This window comes from Stereum hirsutum (genome assembly GCF_000264905.1).
Source record: "Stereum hirsutum FP-91666 SS1 unplaced genomic scaffold STEHIscaffold_15, whole genome shotgun sequence".
Classification (NCBI taxonomy): domain Eukaryota; kingdom Fungi; phylum Basidiomycota; class Agaricomycetes; order Russulales; family Stereaceae; genus Stereum; species Stereum hirsutum.
Genome location: NW_006763145.1, coordinates 1,048,714 through 1,067,279, shown reverse-complemented (window position 1 = coordinate 1,067,279; position 18,566 = coordinate 1,048,714). Strand labels below are relative to the sequence as shown.

The 18,566-nt window shown below is 50.3% G+C and overlaps 5 protein-coding genes across 5 annotated transcripts; 3 read left to right on the top strand and 2 right to left on the bottom strand.

Moving 5' to 3' along the window:
* Positions 1–1,225: 1,225 nt before the first annotated feature.
* Positions 1,226–3,357, top strand: STEHIDRAFT_64845 (uncharacterized protein; the record flags this gene model as incomplete). Its single annotated transcript, XM_007308269.1, has 10 exons — positions 1,226–1,444; positions 1,502–1,573; positions 1,634–1,742; positions 1,795–1,821; positions 1,878–1,960; positions 2,017–2,067; positions 2,132–2,226; positions 2,286–2,635; positions 2,704–3,118; positions 3,186–3,357. 10 exons carry the CDS (start codon positions 1,226–1,228, stop codon positions 3,355–3,357), a joined length of 1,593 nt encoding a protein of 530 aa, XP_007308331.1.
* A 2,240-nt stretch (positions 3,358–5,597) lies between these two features.
* On the top strand, positions 5,598–10,698 carry STEHIDRAFT_171396 (heme peroxidase; the record flags this gene model as incomplete). The annotated part of the gene is made up of 32 exons (XM_007308561.1): positions 5,598–5,684; positions 5,746–5,826; positions 5,881–5,931; positions 5,996–6,052; positions 6,112–6,216; positions 6,269–6,463; positions 6,517–6,535; positions 6,587–6,712; positions 6,768–6,907; positions 6,965–7,178; positions 7,231–7,313; positions 7,367–7,533; positions 7,582–7,739; positions 7,793–7,820; positions 7,874–7,890; positions 7,947–7,990; positions 8,054–8,101; positions 8,157–8,295; positions 8,349–8,420; positions 8,479–8,522; positions 8,580–8,824; positions 8,888–8,909; positions 8,968–9,150; positions 9,216–9,296; positions 9,358–9,362; positions 9,417–9,546; positions 9,616–9,784; positions 9,848–9,985; positions 10,059–10,195; positions 10,276–10,376; positions 10,440–10,620; positions 10,687–10,698. 32 exons carry the CDS (start codon positions 5,598–5,600, stop codon positions 10,696–10,698), a joined length of 3,279 nt encoding a protein of 1,092 aa, XP_007308623.1.
* Positions 10,699–11,136: 438 nt separating this feature from the next.
* Positions 11,137–13,329, bottom strand: STEHIDRAFT_103005 (ATPase V1 complex subunit H). The gene is made up of 10 exons (XM_007308560.1): positions 13,245–13,329; positions 12,981–13,182; positions 12,849–12,924; positions 12,734–12,799; positions 12,495–12,671; positions 12,324–12,431; positions 12,008–12,259; positions 11,821–11,946; positions 11,657–11,758; positions 11,137–11,555 (listed from the first exon to the last, which is right to left on the bottom strand). The coding sequence occupies exons 1-10, from the start codon at positions 13,320–13,322 to the stop codon at positions 11,429–11,431; spliced, it is 1,314 nt and encodes a 437-aa protein (XP_007308622.1). The 5' UTR covers positions 13,323–13,329; the 3' UTR covers positions 11,137–11,428.
* Positions 13,330–13,568: 239 nt separating this feature from the next.
* On the top strand, positions 13,569–17,512 carry STEHIDRAFT_161039 (uncharacterized protein; the record flags this gene model as incomplete). Its single annotated transcript, XM_007308559.1, has 5 exons — positions 13,569–13,655; positions 13,719–13,748; positions 13,834–15,842; positions 15,980–16,664; positions 16,718–17,512. The coding sequence occupies 5 exons, from the start codon at positions 13,569–13,571 to the stop codon at positions 17,510–17,512; spliced, it is 3,606 nt and encodes a 1,201-aa protein (XP_007308621.1).
* A 368-nt stretch (positions 17,513–17,880) lies between these two features.
* Positions 17,881–18,030, bottom strand: STEHIDRAFT_29839 (uncharacterized protein; the record flags this gene model as incomplete). Its single annotated transcript, XM_007308235.1, has 1 exon — positions 17,881–18,030. A coding segment is annotated over one exon (150 nt), but the record flags the coding sequence as incomplete, so codon positions are not given.
* Positions 18,031–18,566: the final 536 nt, after the last annotated feature.

Sequence of the window (18,566 nt, the reverse complement as noted above, 5' to 3'; positions counted from 1 at the left end):
CCTGTGTTCGGACGACATTAACTTGATCTCCGGGGCTGGTAATCGTGTATCACGTCCACTAACGGTCACCGGTAGGGTCTCCAATATATTCTCCAATGTACGTATGAGTGCATTGAACAACGGTATCGTCCTCCGTATAACTTGCCCTCCTGCTATCCCCGACTTTCATTTGCCAGCGAGCAAGCTGTCAAAACTTGGCGGTGTCTGTCGGAGGCACGGAGTATGCATCGAAGCAGTCGGTATTGCTTGTCGTATGCTGAAACTTATTACCTATTAGGGTCGCATGATTTTTGACGGGGCGATTCTGTATGACGCCTCCTCTGTCTATGCTTTTTCAGATACTTCTTCTTCAAGCGTCGCTGTACGCTTCCAGGAAGGCCGGAAATGAGTCTTCTAACGCGCTTGCTACATCCCCCCGAGTTTGGAGATGCGTTACCCTGGCTTGTCTCGAGACACTCCGTACGTTCATTGACATGGCATCGCTTCTCTGCTACTGGATCATACGTAATAAAACGATGTGGCTGAGTTTTTTTTTGAGCATGATTGGGTCAGCGCCGAGCTTGTATCCATTTTTAAGCCATAGGGGCTTTATCGACATCAGTGGCAGAAACAATTCTTAGATCATGACATGCACTGGTGTCACCCTGTCCTGGTAACAAGGAGCTTGCCTTTCGCTATTTGGTTCTTTATCCTCATATCAGTCTCTGTCATATCCGCAATGGAGTTGACGGTCTGGAATATAGGGTGCTTGTTGAGTCCACCAAGACGATCAACGCCACATAGGGGCCCAGCAATACACGTCAACTAGGCCCCAGAGCGTTTTTTTGTCTTGCGAGGTCGGCGTAAATGCTCTCGACAAGTACGGACTGTCATCTTCCCTCTCAAGATGCTCCTGTTAGCATCTCCTTGAATGTTTCCACCAGATGCGCTTCCGGCCAGTCATGCTTCCGGAGCGGTGGTGCTCTTCGCTTCGCCTGCCCAATAGGAATATCATCGCTCTCACAACCGCCCACAAACGAACTTGTTTGGATCACATCTGACAGTCACTCAGTATCTTCGCTTCATGCAGATTTCTTGATCCTGACTTCCATGGAACGGTGTCAGTAAGCGCCTAACATGCCTGGAAGCTATCAATTCGTTTGGCGATTGGTAAATAGCTCTCATCCATTGATGAGCACTGCTCCAACTTTTTCCCCCTTCTCATACCATGTCACCCGCTCCTGAAATGCCCACTCGCACCGCTAGCGATACTGTGAACGGCACAACTTCTAAAGAAAGACCTAAGCCCTCTCGTTCATCTACCGTCTCTTCTCCTGGTGGCGACTTAAGCGAAGACAGAGGCTACGGCGGTTCCACATACGATGATACTGTGATTCCACCAACCCATGACTACCGCACCCTTGTTGTCTGTTACGATGGCACAGGCGATCAATTTGATGACGACGTCAGTGTTAATGATCCTACACGTCGATTATTTGGTTACTAATGTGGTTCGGTGCAGAACTCGAACATTGTGCAGTTCTTTTCCATGCTCAAGAAGGATGACCGTAGTCAGCAGATGGTCTATTATCAGGTTAGTACGCCTATCAGCGATTTTGAGATGTTTTTCTTTACTGAAATGGATGTTTTAAAGGCGGGTATCGGGACCTACACTATCCCGCAGATTGCGACTCCCGCGTACGCAAAGTACTCGAAGACGATGGATATGGCCATTGCGCAGAACCTCGATGCTCACGTTATGGGTGAGTATGTTACGTTGCTGAGCTTTCTTACCATCTGACTGTCGGTTTTCAGGTGGGTATGAATTCCTTATGGAGCACTGTGAGTTTGTCCCTCCCAATCTTCGATGCTCCCGTCTGATAATTGTTGGACCTTAGACCAGGCGATGGACAAAATTTGCATCTTTGGCTTCTCTCGAGGAGCGTATACTGCCAGAGCGTTAGCCGGAATGATTCACAAAGTCAGTTCAGACTTTGTAATCTATCGATCCTCGTCGCTGATTGCTTCGTTCCTCAGGTCGGGCTTCTTCCAGCGTCAAACAAGCAACAAGTGCCTTTCGCGTACAAGGTACGTAGATTGTTTTCTGATCTTGAATTACGGTCTGTTGATCTTGCGCCGACGATGGTGGCAGATGTTCACCTCTGACAATGAAAAAGGTTGGAAGCAGAGTACGCTTTTCAAGAAAACGTTCTCGGTGGACGTTGAGATCGAGTTCATCGGCGTTTGGTAAGCTATATCTGTCCGTCATTCAAGGACAGCAGACTGAGACCCAAGACTCCTCATAGGGACACCGTTGCCTCCGTAGGGTTCTTCCCTCGCCACCTCCCGTTCACAACATCCAACACCGCAGTCCGCTACTTCCGCCACGCTATTGCGCTCGACGAGCACCGTGTCAAGTTCCGCGTGAATCACTTCCAGAAGACGCCACCTCACGTCCACGAGCTCGGAACCAAGCCAGGCGAAATGCCCCGCTCGAACCAGAAACCGAAGAACTCGCACGCGGACACGGACCCCCACAACCCACATTCGCATGCCGGGAAAAAGGTGGGGGCCAGACATCTCGAACGCGAATTTTCGGAGTATTATGACGTCGAGACGGATGTCAAGGAGGTCTGGTTCGCTGGCTGCCATTGTGGTTCGTTTTTTCTTCGTCTATGAATGTAGCCCGACGTCGACGCTAACGCGGACTGTGTTGCGAACCAGATGTTGGCGGTGGATCCGTCAAGAACGGAACTCGTCATTCGCTCGCTCGCATCCCATTGAGATGGATGCTCCGCGAATGTTTCCGCTGCAACACTGGCATCCAATTCCACCGCGACCTCTTCAAGTACGTCGGCATGGACCCAGACCATCTCTACCCTTTCGTTCGCGACCGTCCACCGCCGATCATGTCTGTCTCCTATCCTCCCATTCACGGGCACGAGGTCGATCAGGAGGTCGAGGCGTTCGGCGAGACAGGCGACTATGGCACGTTGACGGAGGAGGAGGAGGACCTGAGGGACGCATTGTGCCCAATGTATGATCAGCTGCAGCTGGCCTGGGGTTGGTGGCTCTTGGAGTACCTTCCCATGAAGGTCAGGTCGAACAAACCAGACCGATTGATGCTCGATACATATACGTATGTTTCTTTTGGTCTCGCTCTCGATGTTAGCTGGGGATGTGTACTGATGTGATGTTTTGTACAGGGTAAACATGGGATATCCGCGCGAGATCCCTAAGCAGAAGAAGCAAGGGATCAATATACACAGGTCGGTGAAGATCCGGATGGATGCAGACTTGGTCCAGACGGCGAACGGCAAGCCGGAGAAGTATACTCCGCGTCCGGAGATGCAAGTTGACCCTACGTGGGTGGAGTAGACTCTACTACCGACGTCGAGGCAGAGTCGGCGTGATGTCTTTGACTTCGAACTTTTTACTATATGCTTTATCTTGCGATGATGTGTTCTTGACTTGGGTGGTGGTGGTCTCCTCTTTCAAACCGAAGCGTTCGTAGCCGTGTTTGAATGACATGTACATATATTTGAGTAGTGCTGCACCATATGATAGCGCAGTTGACTCGTGCACATAATTCACACGAAGAAATTGTCTTGTGACATTGAACCAAGCGAACCCAATGAAAAACAAACATGTTTCGTGCGTATATTGACATAAAATTACCTTCTGGCTCAGAATCCTCGCTGAAAGGCTCGTTCGTGACTCAAAACTCGTAGTATTTGTCGAGTTCCCATTGTAGATATTACACCGACGGAGAGCATTATCCAAGTGTTCCTCACGCTCGCCACACCGTGTCCTTGACCTCATGAATGGAAGCACTGTCAACTCGTTCGAAGAGCATGCATGGCCATTCTTCCCCGTGGTGTCTGGCAAGGCATGGTCATTCGCACTGCACCGTTTTAGACTTCCGAGGACCTGCGCCGACATCTGCCGACATCTCATTCTGCGAGATATGGAACAGGGGATGATGTTAGAAGTCACGGGCGCGTAATTGAAAGAAGCTGTAGTGCACTTCTGGGATTCGCTCGCATCAGTCGGGTCGAGGTGGAGCAACTGAATCCATGCATATCCCCGACAGAGCACTGAAGGGACTGAAAGGAAGTAAAACCCATTTCCGTCCGCACAACATCGGCGCAACATGCGTAAGTGGGTGTTTCTCGAAGACATCCGATGAGCAAGGAGAGCTCATCGATGCGAGTCGCAAAACCTTGAAGAGTACCGCGCCTGCCCCATCGTAACGATACCACTGTCAACGTATGTTTGCGCCGCTGTGGTTGGTAAGCCCCACCGTGAGACCAACGCCACTCGTCGACGTCGAGAACATCGCCCCACTCGTTTACCGAGCGTGCTCGACAGCTTCGGGAATCCCGCTTCTGTGTATTGACAGAATATCGAATGTGGCTGAGCTATAATTTCTTTACGTGTGAAGGGGAGTACGGTCGATGGAATTGTCATATACTCACATTTCTATTGGTCAGAGTAGTGGTGACACGACTCGAAAGGTGTTCAGTACTTTCATCAGGAAGCTCAGTACCGTCATTCTGAAACCCCGCTCCTCAGATAGCTCCTACCCGACCCGACAGGTAGTGATGTAGCCTTCGGACGCATTTGTATTTATACGAACCTTTAGAGGCGACAGAGAAGGGTACTCGATAAGAAGTGCACAGTTGGGCAAAAGACCCTGAAAGATCTCGGTAAATGACCAGATCTGACAAGCACATCTACAAGCATTGCTTGTGGTCTTGTACGCTCAGATTAGAACCTCAGAAGATCAAGTCATGACAACAGATTTTCTGATGATGATTATGTAGTCGTAAGAGATCCGTCGTTCGTCTTTGCGCGTCTGAAGAATTCAAGTGCTGAACACTAGGAGCATTGCAAAATATTTGGGTCGTTGGAAGAGATATGAGCAAGCAGTCTTGAGCGATAAAAATATAATTTCAGCTCGCAGTGCCAAAATTGAGAGAAAGAAGCGGAGGAGACAAAGAGCGGTTGAAGAGCGGAGTTGAGGAGACCTAGGCCGTTGCCGTGCCACACATTTGGCGCCGGTTACGTACATACCGTCTCCGGTTCACTCTTCGCCGACATGTTTGGTTCAAACCATTAATATCGGCTACGCTCACCTGTTCGCTCTTCCATGTTCTCTGTCGAGCTCGCTCAATGAATACGATGCCATTCATACCTTGATCGGCCGTACGCGCAGAGTAACATTCATCGCCCGTTTGCGCTAGACATCTGGCCGACGTGCACGGTTGCTGCTCGCAAGATCAGGGCCAGAAGAAAATACTCGCTATGATTCTCCCAAAAATTGTGAACAAGTACTCAAAATTTATGACTCTATGTGCCCGGCTCGACCACGTATTCTTGATGCTATGCAAGTACTCCGGTGGGAGTGCTTGGAGCAGGTCATTGCGACATGATGGCACCCCTATTCCGAGCCTAGGATGGGAATCACTAATTTTGCCTTTGTACGGCATTGTACATTCCATTGATCCATACAGAAGCGTCCGAGGTGTCATCCGAAGACTGGGACGGTCAACTATCCAGGCTTTGTATAAGTACTTTCAGGCATCGACTTTAATCCTTTATCGGCTTCCTTCACAATGGCCAGCATCACTCCCCTCCAAGCATTCTCTTTGGGTGCGGACGAACGTTATCTCTCTTCTCGTCCTCTTCCAATCTCCCCAGATGTACGTGCTTTTTATGACGCGCTGATGCGAATTTACCGACGCTGATGCACCTCCTTTTCAGGGCCACTATGACTGGCAAGTCGGCGTAGATGCCAACATGCGTCCTGAAGGACACTCTGGCGTTTCAAACATCATAAAACGGGTTTGCTCTCCATCGCTGCTTAGCATCAATTTGTTCTGACCACGCCATTTTCAGGTCAAGAGTCAGGTGGACAAGGGATTCATTCGTCCAAACCCTGCGCATGTCGTCAGTCTATATATATTTCACTGTTCCATTTTCTTATGGCTCACATAATACTTCATTTTTCCAGCAAGGCTTCCTTGAATTGGCAGTCAACCCCGAAGAAGAAGATGACCGTAAAGGCGCTGTGGGTCTTTCTATGCTACACGCACCGTCGGGATCCTCTCGCTCATCGATTCTCTCTAGTTCGCTGCTGGACTTACCGTACTGTCTCGTCTACCACCAGGCGACCTAATCGCAAACAAACTGACCGATACTAGCGTCGGCATGCTTTACAACACGATTCCTCATGTGAGTTTGTCGCTGCTACTATAACATCCACTCTGATGTTGAGTACCGGCAGCCCATCGCCAGCAAACTCAGCCCGGTCCACTCGTGGCGCCAGGCCGACGGCGGAGGTAACAACATCCAAGACCCCTCTGTTGGCCAAGCAGGCCGTCCTTATGCGCGAAGCGTTCAGGGCAAGTGGTGTCTTACACCGGCCGCCTTGCCAGACGCAAGTCTTGTATACGATACCCTTTTCAAACGCAGTGCTAAGGTTTGTCCATATCCTCGACACATCGTACCGATACTCACCAGTTTATGTTAAAGCACCCTGAACATCCCGGAGGTATGATTTATCGCACTTTGTTCGTTTGTTTATGCTGATCGGCATCTCTAGGGAACTCGTCCCTGGTATTCCATTTTGCTACTATCGTCACCCACAGTTTGTTCCGCTCCGACCCTCGCAACTGGGAAGTCAACAACACGAGCTCCTACCTCGACCTCAGCCCTGTATATGGAATCAGTATGTGTCGATCGCGAACATCACCTTGATTCTCCATCTAACTTGTTTGCATTAGACCAAGATGCCCAGGACAAGGTTCGCAACAAGTCTCTTGGGCGAGGGCTTCTTTACCCGGATACGTTCTCCGAAGAGCGTTTACTCCTTCTTCCACCCGCGTCCAGTGCACTTTTGGTCATCCTATCGCGGAACCACAACGTGAGCTGCTGATTCAGACTTATTCTTCGTAGCTCTCGCTCACGTTCTTGCTATCAGTTCATCGCGGAGAAGCTCCTCAAAATCAACGAGAGAGGCAATTGGAGCGACCCACCCCCGGAGGACGAAAAGAAACGCGCTGAACAAGACGAGGAGATCTTCCAGATCGCTCGTCTAGTCAACGGCGGTCATTTCATGAGTCTCATCATGGGTGATTATGTTGCTGGTTTCTTGGGTCTTGGAGAAGGCAACGCTTGGAACATGGATGCCTTCAGTATGTTCATACTTGTTATGGTGCGCGCCATTTGATTCTGATAATCTTGCAGAGGAAATCAAGAACAAGGAGGGCATCCTCGTCGGGCGAGGACAAGGTAACCATGTTAGCGTCGAGTTCAATGTGCTTTACAGGGTAAGTAACATGTTTCGTTGGTGCCTTGTTTTGTATCTCATGGCTCGTTTCAGTGGCACCCGACGATGTCCAAAGAAGACGAAAGGTGGACAGAAGAATCCTTCAACAAGGTCTTCCATAACAAGCCGTTCGGCGAGCTCACCACAGGGGATTTCCTTACTGCCTTTAAGGAGATCGTTCACGGCCTTGAACCCGATCCGAGCAAACGCACATTCGATGGGTATGCATCCCCTTGTTACTTGCCACATCCATACTGACTGCTGTACAGGTTGAAACGTGGTGATGACGGAAAGTTCTCGGATGATGATATCGCGAATATCCTCCAAACGGCGACGGCGACTCCAGCATGCTCGTACGGTGCTCAGGGAACACCAGAATGCATGAAGGTCATCGAGGTCATGGGTTTGGAACAGGCAAGAAAGTGGGGTGAGCAATATTTTCGCTTTCATGTCGACTCGTTATTGACTGGGATCGCATAGGTGTGTGCACCATGAACGAGTTCCGCAGGTACGCGCACTTTCATGTTAAAACACAAATCGAATGACTGACCAAAATACTAGGTACTTGGGTTTGAAGGGTAAGACCTCTCCGTTAGCGTGTAGGCCGTTGCAAGATACTGACCGTGCTCATTAGCATTTGCATCGTTCGAGGAATGGAATCCCGATCCCGTCATTGCCGTGCGTATACAAACTAGTGGCTAGATTGTATTTTATGTTCTCATTCCTTTCTAAACTTCGCAGTCAGGTGCAAGGCGCCTCTATGGCCATATCGACAACTTAGAGCTCTACGTAAGACACCTTCGTTTTCTCCTGCATTCCATGGCTGATCTTGTCACAAATTCAGACGGGTATCCAATGCGAGGCGCTGATGCCTCTGACGCCAGGGCTGCGTTTCGCTGCTGGCTACACGCTGACCAGAGCTGTTCTGGGCGACGCCATCGCGTTGATTCGTGGCGACCGATTCTATACCACCGACTTCACTCGTAAGAGAGCTCATAACTGAATCCTTCGCCACATCTGACGTTTGATTCTCTAGCGGCCAACTTGACCGCCTGGGGCTTCACAGACACTCTTCGTGACCCCAACAACGGCGGCTTTGGTGGAAAACGTATTATCTTTTTTTCTTCTGGGTATCCTGCACTACGTTTCCTGACTCTTGTTCTTAGTTCCTCAATTGCTCACTCGCCACCTCCCGAGGCATTATCCATTCGTCTGTATTCGGTCATTATCCCTTGTTTTTGCCCTACTTATTCTTTCCCGTCTATAGAATTCCGTCTATTCGTGCTTCCCCTTCTTCACTCCGCAGAAGATGAAGCAGACCCTGACAAGGATGGAGATCGCGCAGAACTATACCTTTGATCGTCCTCAGCCGGCTCCGGTCACGAAAGTCTTGAACACGTTTGCGGCCATCAAGAAGGTCTTCGGCGACCCCAAGAGCTTCCCGAACATGTACGACATGAAAGGACTTGGACCCGGGTATGGGTTCATGCTCGCGTTTGATGATAACCCGAAGTGCGTTCATATTACTCGTGCCAATGGCATCGGTGAAACAAACTGACTGTTCTTCGGAAACAGGCACGATAGCGACAGAACAATGGTACGCGCACGGTCCAACTCCTCTCACTGCCTGGGGCTCATACTTTTTTTTGTCACAGGCGTTGCACGCTCTGTTCCCTTCCAAAGACTCGCTCGATCAGTACCGCGCGTTCTATCGTGACGGCGTGACGAAGAGGATCAAGGAGCGCTCATGGAAATATCCCAACGTGGAGGGCACTTACATTGACATCGTCACTCAAGTCATCAACTCGGTTTCCGTGGAATGGGCAGCGGATCATTTGGTGCGTATCGACGATTTGAATGGCGATCGGTATATCAGAGTTGATATGTTCTGGACTTGGTACAGTGCGGCATCCCTCTCAAAACCAAAGAGAACGTTAGCGGGTTGTACACAGAAGCCGAAATCTATGAAATGTTTGCGGATTTGGTACGTGTTCAGTTCCCTCGTGGGGTTCTCACAATGACTCAGGAGACTGACTTTCCCATAGTTCCAGTAGGTATTCTCTGTAGGCGGACCTGAGGATCGTACTGACAACTCTTTCTACAGGCTTGCGTTCTTGGCCTTCGGCGACAATGAGAACGGCGCTTCCCTTCGTTGGCGTTCAACGCAATGCGGAGGTGTCATCTCAGCCATGATCGCCAAAGCCCTCCTCGGTGTCGCTCCCGGTACTGCCTCCGTACGTGATACCTTTGGCGAGATGCCCTGTTGATACCAAGTTGGGATTGATGTTGATATTTAATGCTAGAACACGCTCGTCAGCGTCGTCGCTACCGTGGCCAGCTACTTCAACGCCCCACCCGACAAGCCGTATGTTGCGTTTTTGAGGAAGTTAGCGGAGTCTGGTAAGGGGATCAATGCTGTTATCGCCAACGTTATCGGTCTCGCCATCGGCTCCTCGGTGAACTACGCTCAGGGTATGCCACTTGATTGCACTGCGCGATACGAGAAGAACTGACAGATCTCTCTTGACAATGCAGCTGCCGTTCACGTCGTTGACTTCTACCTCGACGACGCTCATGCTAAGGAGCGTGAAGTCATCATCAAGCTGGCTCAGAAGGGTGACTCGGATGTTGGGAGTTTGCAGTTGCTGCGTGGATATGTTAGGGAGGCAATGCGTGCGTATTGTGCCATCTCCTTTCGTCAATCGGTTTCAGGGCGGCTCGTTCTAACTCGGAGGTGTCAATGCAGGCCTGCACCCGCAGTTCGTTGGTCTCTGGCGTAAATCGGCGGTTTCGACACGCATCCAGCAAGGCAGTGGTTACCCGGACATAGAAGTGAAGCCCGACGACATCATCTTTGCGAGCTTCAAGAATGCTCATCGCAACGTGAGTCGCGTTGCACTCATCAAACATCCGGTCTTGACTGATCTGCTGACGCTCTGCTTTGCATCAACATACGCGGACAGCCCGACGATTTCCCCAATCCCATGAATATTGATCCCTCTCGCAACAAGACCTCCTACAACCTCAACGGATGCGGCTTCCACGGTTGCCCTGGAGTCACATAGTAAGTACATTCCCCCGTCCAACTGACGGAAGAGCGGTCCTGATACCAACGCTGGTTGTGCAGCGCCGAACAGACCATTGCGGAGATCGTCAAGGTCGTCTTCAAGTTGAAGAACGTTCGCCGTGCTGCGGGAAATGCAGGAAAGCTCCAGTCCTTTGTAGACATTGTCAACGAAACCGAGACGAGCGTGTACATGTCGCCCAATGGGACACTTTCGCCGTGGCCTGGTGCGATGCATTTGGTGGTAAGTCCACTTGCAGCACGAGTACGATTTTTTAGCATTGCATGCTAACGCCGCTTTGCTTCATAGTATGACGCGTAGATTCTCATGTGGTGTTCTCGTCCCGTTGTCGCTGTATTTTTGACTTGATTTACGCATCTATATCTTGTTTGTTTCCTTGTCCTGTTTGTTTCTCGGCGGTTTTACGCCATGCCCTTCGCCGAAGCAACGACATGCAAGAGGCTGCATCGGTATCGAAGGATTAGAACTCCAAGAAATGTCATCGCTTATTTTCTCGGTCTATCCGCTGCCCGTTGCGAGCCCACTTTTTTAACTTGTCGAGAAGTAATGGAACACCTTGGATTACTAGTGTTTTCCGGGAGTGCATCAGGGCCATCTCGAGTCAAGCGCCGCATAAAGATGCCCTTCCTGCAGTGTTGGCCTCGCGCGTTATTTTGAAGGTCGTCCTTGTTGTGGTATGATTATCTTGCCTCTCACTAGGAGGATATAAGGGCATGGTACTTGCGGCCGTCTCTATAGAAAAATCGTAAAGCCTAAAAATATGAAGCCACATCTTGTACGGTCTGTCCGAAGTAGAAGCGCAGACTTTTCCATGATTATGCGATGAATATAAGTGACACCCATCATTACAGGCCATTACACGAAGCTCACACTTCGGATTGTATTCCTTGCTCTTCCAGTCATAGTCCATCGTTTGCAATCGTATACGTGGGTACTCCGCCATACGCTATTTGCCCGTCCATGTCCCAGGATTGTTCGCCTCCCTGATCGCGCGTAGTCGAGCAGCTACACCTCCAAGTCCCCTGGATGATTACACGGATTGCCAAGGGTGGCTGACAAGACGTTGTACAGAGACCAAAGCCTGGTATCGCACGTCCGGGTTCCCATGCGACATGAGCTCCATGACACGCGTCTTGGCTCCGAAGTCGGTAACCAACCTGTCGCGCCAACGCCACACCGATGCCCATCAGTCAGCATGCAGTCAAATACAGAGGATGATAGCGGTGCAGAATAGGGAGGCGAAGGGAACCGGACACACTTCTTTCCACGCTCGTAGTGTTTGACGTATTGACCAAGGTCGTGAGCGGCGACAGCGAGAACTGTTGGGTCTTGAGAGTCTTGGAGGAGCTTGATGAGTTGCCTGCAGGATAGTCAGGTTAATCGAGATCACGCAGATAAGAAGACGAAAGACGGAAGACGAACTTGAGGTCAGCATGGTCTTTGTCGTTGAGCTTCACGGCGTTCTCTTTCCAGAACATGTCTGATTCATGTACAGGCGTCCATGAAAGGTGGCCGGATGCAAGCTCCGATGAATATTCGTCCCATGTCCTGTTCCAAGAAAATGGCATCAACGACCAAACGACACAGGAATGGACTTGACAGAACTTACGAAAGCGACTCGAAACGAGATTTGAGCTCGTCCCGAATGAACTGCACGTCCTCAGGAATATCCTCATCAGACCATTTCCTAGATGAAAGGTTGTTCGCGAATGGAAGCAGTTCGGCGACGAGCATGGCGGGTAGGTTGGCGGCAGGGGCTTTGATGATGAGGTTCTTGAAGGTGGCAACGAAGACGCGGATGACTTTCTCCTTAACGGCTCCTTGTGCTACATCAACGAAGAGGGGGATGACATCGTACTTCCTGAAAACGAGCAAAATAGGACGGTCAACTGTAAAGTCCATAGTCAACTCGAGGACAAGTTTACTTGTTCAGCTGCTCGGCGATCTCCTGCTCGAAGGATAATAGCCAGAAGCAGAAGCCGACCTGATAGCTCATCTGGGGTCCGGGTTTGTTCTTCAATATTTGGATCAACCTTCCAATGTCCGTCTCCTCGTTAATATAAGAGATACACGAGAATACCACGAAACTCTCTTACCCAGAGATGATACCAGGAATCGCCCACACTGCTTTCCGAACTTCGGCACGGGGAAGGATAGCTTCTAGACACTGGACAGCCACATCCCTTTTGTTTGGTACTTGGCCTTGTACGAATGATGCGAGAGTAGTGAGGAATGGTTGGAGTTGTTGTGATTGTAATGGGGCCTGTTCAGAACTGAGATCCGCGTTGGCTGCTAATCGACACGACGCGGTAGTGAGACTAGAAAGTAAGCATACCTGAGTAAGACCGTCAAGATCTGGGATGCCTTCAACTGAACAAAGTCGTCGGTATTGGAAACAGCGCTAGATACAGTTCAGTACGAGACAAGTGCAATAGCATGACTAGCCGTACTGGAGAAGTGCACCGTATGGTAGGTCTGGATCTGACTCTGCTGCACGCGTGAACAGAGGTATCCGCTCGTCATGATCTACGCAGTAAATATGTCAGAAACCGAAGACATATTACAGAACATATAAAACGCACCGGTCAAAGCATCCGCAATCAACACTAGGATACATTGCATCGTATCCACTCTCTGCAGCTTCTTCAGCAGTCGAAGATACAGCAGCGCATAAGTCTGTCCATCCGAAAGCAATATAGACTCTGTCTTCGCCTTGGGCTGCCTATCCACTTTCTTGATGAGTGCAAGCTCTTCCGACGTTACTAGTCCCGCGCGTTGGTATCCCTGGATGTCATGATTTATGTTTAGCATGCTTGTTCAGAGGAAATAAAGCTCGAATTCGGTACCTCCCATGGCACAGGCTTCGCCCGTATCTTCGAGCTGTTCTCGTCGAGGTAAGAATTGGCGACAAGAGATAGGGACATGGTGGCAGTTGGGTATGAAGGGTAATAATGGTGTTGTACTGAATCGGGCCAACGGAGGTGGCACGTCATCGGTCCGATAGAGTCCCGGACTTCCTTTTCGGGCCCACTGCCCCGGACGACACTCTGGCTGCCTCAGCTTTCCTTCTAGGCAGACTAAGTACTTCTCATCGGGAGGTATGCCGTTCCTATCTCTATCCATTAAAATTTGTGCGGCCCCTGAATATTCATCGTAAAGGAAGGATTTCGATGGAGACTTTGGGTTCTGATTCATCGCCGAGCACCCGCCAAACGGTCGTGCGACCCGTTGTGAGCAAAGTCAAGGACTTGAAGGAGGTGCGTATACTTGCAGCCCTCATTCAAAGACAGCATTGATAGCAAAAATGTAACTGCGAACAGGAAATTGATACTAATGGAGAACTTTTAGATGTAAGTTAATCTCTATTAATCTCTTGTACTTACTGAGATCTTGCATCCTACATGATGCCCACCTATTGAAAACCTCTCCTTGAAGTTACCACTCCCCGAAAATGCCCCAACTTTGTCTCCTGGGCCATCAGCGTCGGCGTTGACCCCTGTGGATGGACCGTCCTTAGGTGTCACCAATTCAGTGAATAAATCCAACTCCTGGACCTCCCTACATGACGTCGCGAAAGACCTATTCCTTCGGTTTGACTCGTCAGGGAACATCGATGATCTTGACCGAGCCATATCTTCCCTCGAGAAGGCCATTTCACTTCTACCTGAGGAACACAACCAGAGGCCTGTACTTCTCAATCATCTTGGTACATCCCTGCGACGACGTTTCGAGCACGATGATGATCGCACTTACATTGATCGTGCTATTGATGTCCTCTCTCGAGCTACCAACCTCGCAGACCATAGTAATTCCGATAGAGCCGAGTTTCTTAATGACCTCGGAAACTGCTTTCGTAGCCGCTTCGAGAATTTTGAAGACCTCCCTGACATTGACAGCGCGATTTCCAGTCTTCAGGAGGCCATCTCACTTGCTCCCGATGACCACGAGGGAAAGCCCAGGTATCTGACCAATATGGGTACCTCGTTCATGTGTCGATTCGAAGTCCAAGGACTCAAGGTGGACATTGACAATGCAATTTCTGCTCATCAGCAGGCGGTGGCGCTCACTGCTGACGGTCACGATAATAAATCCGCTCTCTTCAATAACCTCGGAACTGCATATTTGCGCCGATTCGAGAGCGAGGGCGATCTTGCGGACATTGACCATGCTATCGCACTGCAGGAGAATTCCGTGGCAGCTATACCTGATAGCCATGCTTACAAGGCCGGGCGCCTCAATAACCTAGGAACCTCCGTGTTCGTGAGATTTGAGCGGACTGGTGATCTCAATGATATACACCGGGCTATTGATGTCCAGAAGCAGAGCATCGCATTGACAGGCAATGGAGACGCTAAGAAGCCCGGTCGACTCAGTAATCTTGGGAACTCGCTCCTTGCACGATTCGAGCGTCTTGGAGATCTGGATGACCTTTCTAGAGCAACCTCCACGCTCGAGGAAGCTGTATCACTCACGCCCAACAGCCATCCTAGAAAAGCCGGGTACCTCAATAATCTGGCCAACTGTTTCCAGACTCGATCCGAAAGAATGGGCGAAATCGCCGATATTGACCATGCTATCTCATTGCTTGAACAAGCTGCCGCTCTGAATACAGGCGGCAAGACAGTGAAGGCATCACGTCTCCATAACCTCGCAGCGTGCATTATGTCTCGTTTCGAATGCCTCCAAGATGTTGCGGATATTGATCGTGCTCTTTCCCTCCGACAACAAATACTTACACTCGCGTCGGACAGACATCCTGACAAAGCTGCATACCTGGAGTCAGTTGGCACCTGCTTCCTTTCGCGTTATGAGCGTTTAGGACACCTTGCCGATGCCACTCGCGCTATTGAATTCCAGAATAAAGCCATCAAACTTCTCCCTGACGATCATGCAGACAAGGCGCAGTTTCTCTCCAATCAGTCCATTTCCTTCATCCACCGATACAACAGTACGAAGGATATCGCCTACCTCGACCGTGCTATTGTTGCGAGAGAACAGGCTGTCGAACTGACGCAAGGTGACAGCACAGGGAAAGCCAGCTATCTCAGTAGCCTTGGACGTTCTTACACTGTTCGGTTCAATCATTCGCATAATCCTGACGACATTGGACATTCTATCTCACTGCAGGAGCAAGCAGTTGCACTCCTGTCAGATAATCATTCAGAAATGGCACCGTGCCTTAGCACCCTTGGAACATCGTACCTCACTCGCTTTCAGAAGTATGCAGATGGAGCTGATGCTGATCGAGCTATTTCTGCACACGAACGAGCTGTCGCACTGACGCCCGACAGACATGCAACAAAACCTCGGTATCTTCGTAACCTCGCACGAGTGTACCACGAACGCTTTCAGTTATCGGGGGGCGATGCAGATGCCGAACTAGCTATATCAAACTACCGTTTATCAGCATGCTGGGAGATAGGGCTACCGTCTACCCAGTTAGAGTCAGCACGCAAGTGGGGACAATTGTCTTTGGACCGAAACAAAGATGCATGCTTGGATGCCTATAGACAATTCTTCGTCATATTGCCGCGCCTCGTCTGGCTAGGTCTACAGGTCGTGAGCCGGTACGACATTTTAGCCTTCAACGGAATTCGCGAGGCGGTCAAGAAGCGGCGGCGGCGGCGGCAATATCGTTCAAGGAATATGGCCTCGCGGTCGAGTGCTTGGAGCAAGGCCGGTCCATCATATGGGGTCAGATATTACATCTCCGCACATCAGTGGGTGACCTCCAAGCAGCACACCCAGACCTTGCGAAGCAGCTCGAGCTTGTGTCACAACAGCTGGAACACGCCGGTACAGCACGCAGCGTGCGTGCACGACGCCACACAAAGACTCCAGCGGGGCTAACCTGGGAGAACGAAGCACACGCACACCATCTCCTCGCGGACAGATACGCACAATTAGTAGCCAAAGCTCGAAGTATTTCTGGCTTCGAAAGGTTCCTCCTGCCGAAAACGCTTTCTGAGTTACTACCTGTCACTAAAAACGGAGCTGTGGTCCTCTTGAATGCTCACAAATCGCGCTGCGATGCGCTTGTCCTTGGACACGGTGCATCCTCAATTATCCATGTGCCGCTCTCCGCTTTGGACTACGAAAAGGCAGAGAATCTGAGAAAGGCCTTGATGCAAATACTGCGGGATGCAGGCGTGAGTGCCCGTGGTTTGGTACGACACGGTCCCACCATGGCTCGTCAAATGCCTCGTTTACTGGGAACCTTGTGGTCGACGGTTGTAGAACCTATACTACAAAGCCTAGGTTACATGGTATGTGTGTCAGGAACACATTTGGATCAAGTGCACTAATGTATATCCGATAGACCGCCGTACAAGACCATTCGCCTCCGCACGTTACCTGGTGCGCTACAGGTCCGCTAGCGTTTCTTCCTCTCCACGCTGCTGGGAGATACGAGGGAAAGAGTCATCAAAGGGTCTTTGATCATGTCATTTCATCGTACACTCCGACTTTGACCGCCTTGCTCGAAGCGTCGAAGAGGAAAACTCAACCGTTCCGCGGGCTGCTCGCCGTATCACAGCCTGCGACACCAGGTCAATCGCGCCTACCAGGAACCGTGCAGGAAGTTCAAGCCATCAAGGAACACTTCGATAATCTCAGCTTTCGCTGGTTGAACGACAGCGAGGCCACGGTGGATGCCGTACTCGAGGGCATGGAAAAGTCTAGCTGGTGCCATCTAGCATGCCATGGCGTTCAGCATCCTGAGGATCCGACCAACAGCGCCTTTTTATTGCAAGACGGGCGACTCGAGTTAACGACAATCATGGCCAAATCGTTTCAATTTGCGGAAATGGCGTTTTTGTCCGCCTGCCAAACAGCAACGGGTGACGATCAGCGTCCAGAAGAGGCGATCCATCTTGCCGCAGGGATGCTCATGGCGGGCTATCGAAGCGTCTTTGCAACGATGTGGTCGATTGGAGACAAGGAGGGACACTTTGTCGCGGATAAAGTCTACTCACATCTTATGAGAGACCAGGGGCACGTTGGCGAAGACAGAACGGCGGCGAAAGCGTTGCATCTCGCGGTGGCATCTTTGCGCAACGAAAATGGGGAGAAGGACTTCGTGAAGTGGATTCCTTTTATACACATGGGGGTCTGAGAGGTGAGTGTATGGTAATAGGATATATTTCTAGTAACTGACCCACAAAAAATCGTTAGATTGGAAGCCCACGCTAGAAAAGGGTATCAAGACAGGAGAGTATGCACTCAGGACAGGGCCATTTATGTATTCGTGAATCCTGGATCATTACCTGCGAGGGTAAAAGTGTTGATAGATAAAATGTAGTATATAACATTTATAAGCTGTGTGACCTTTGTGCGTATTGTTATCGTGTACCCATTCTGCAGAAGAGCCAGAGACTTCAGTGATGCGTCCGTGCTATGACTTTGTCGAAGTCTGATAGACTTCAATCAAAATATGACCTACCACATTGTCCACCTTGAGTAGCTACCAATCAAAAATAAGACACCCATTCCAGCCATAAGTCTCTTGCCCATGAGTGATCCAGGTTGGTGTGCTCGGGACTTGTTTAACGCAGCTATTCCGACGCCTGCGAGGGCTCCGGTTCCGATGATGCGACAAGACATACAGTCTTGATAAGGTTTTTCTCGAGTAATCGATGTTTTTGATGGAGGAGCTTCTGCTCCTGCAGAAGGCGTTGGGTCGGACATGGTCGTTGTGTGAGAACGGTTCGATGTCGGTTACCGGACAAAACTATCTGTTTATGCTGTTATGGGTGTGATCGTCCGCGTCCGTGGTCTCTCGACGGCTGTCACGATCCATCACGGTCCATCACGGTCCATCACGGATGGTCACGGCCGGTCATGGATGAAAGTTCGATGATTTTGCTTTTCGCGGAAATACCACCTCGTGTGGATTTTGAGGCTTGACATGGGAGAAACTACGCTCGTTTCGCATCGGTGTCTCTGTCGATCGAGGTCATCTAATTTCTGGGCAAACTTCTCCACTTATACATCTCTTTCTGCTTGTCTTTCTTGTGTAGGACGTTCCAGGAGATCATGTCTCATCACGTCTCATCACGTCTCGTCCTTTTGCGCGTCAGGCTACTTAGCTCTCGAGCTTGGACTCTGCTGCGACCTTGCCTTCGCTCTCCTGACCACGCTTTCCTGACCATATACTGCTCGGGATGCCT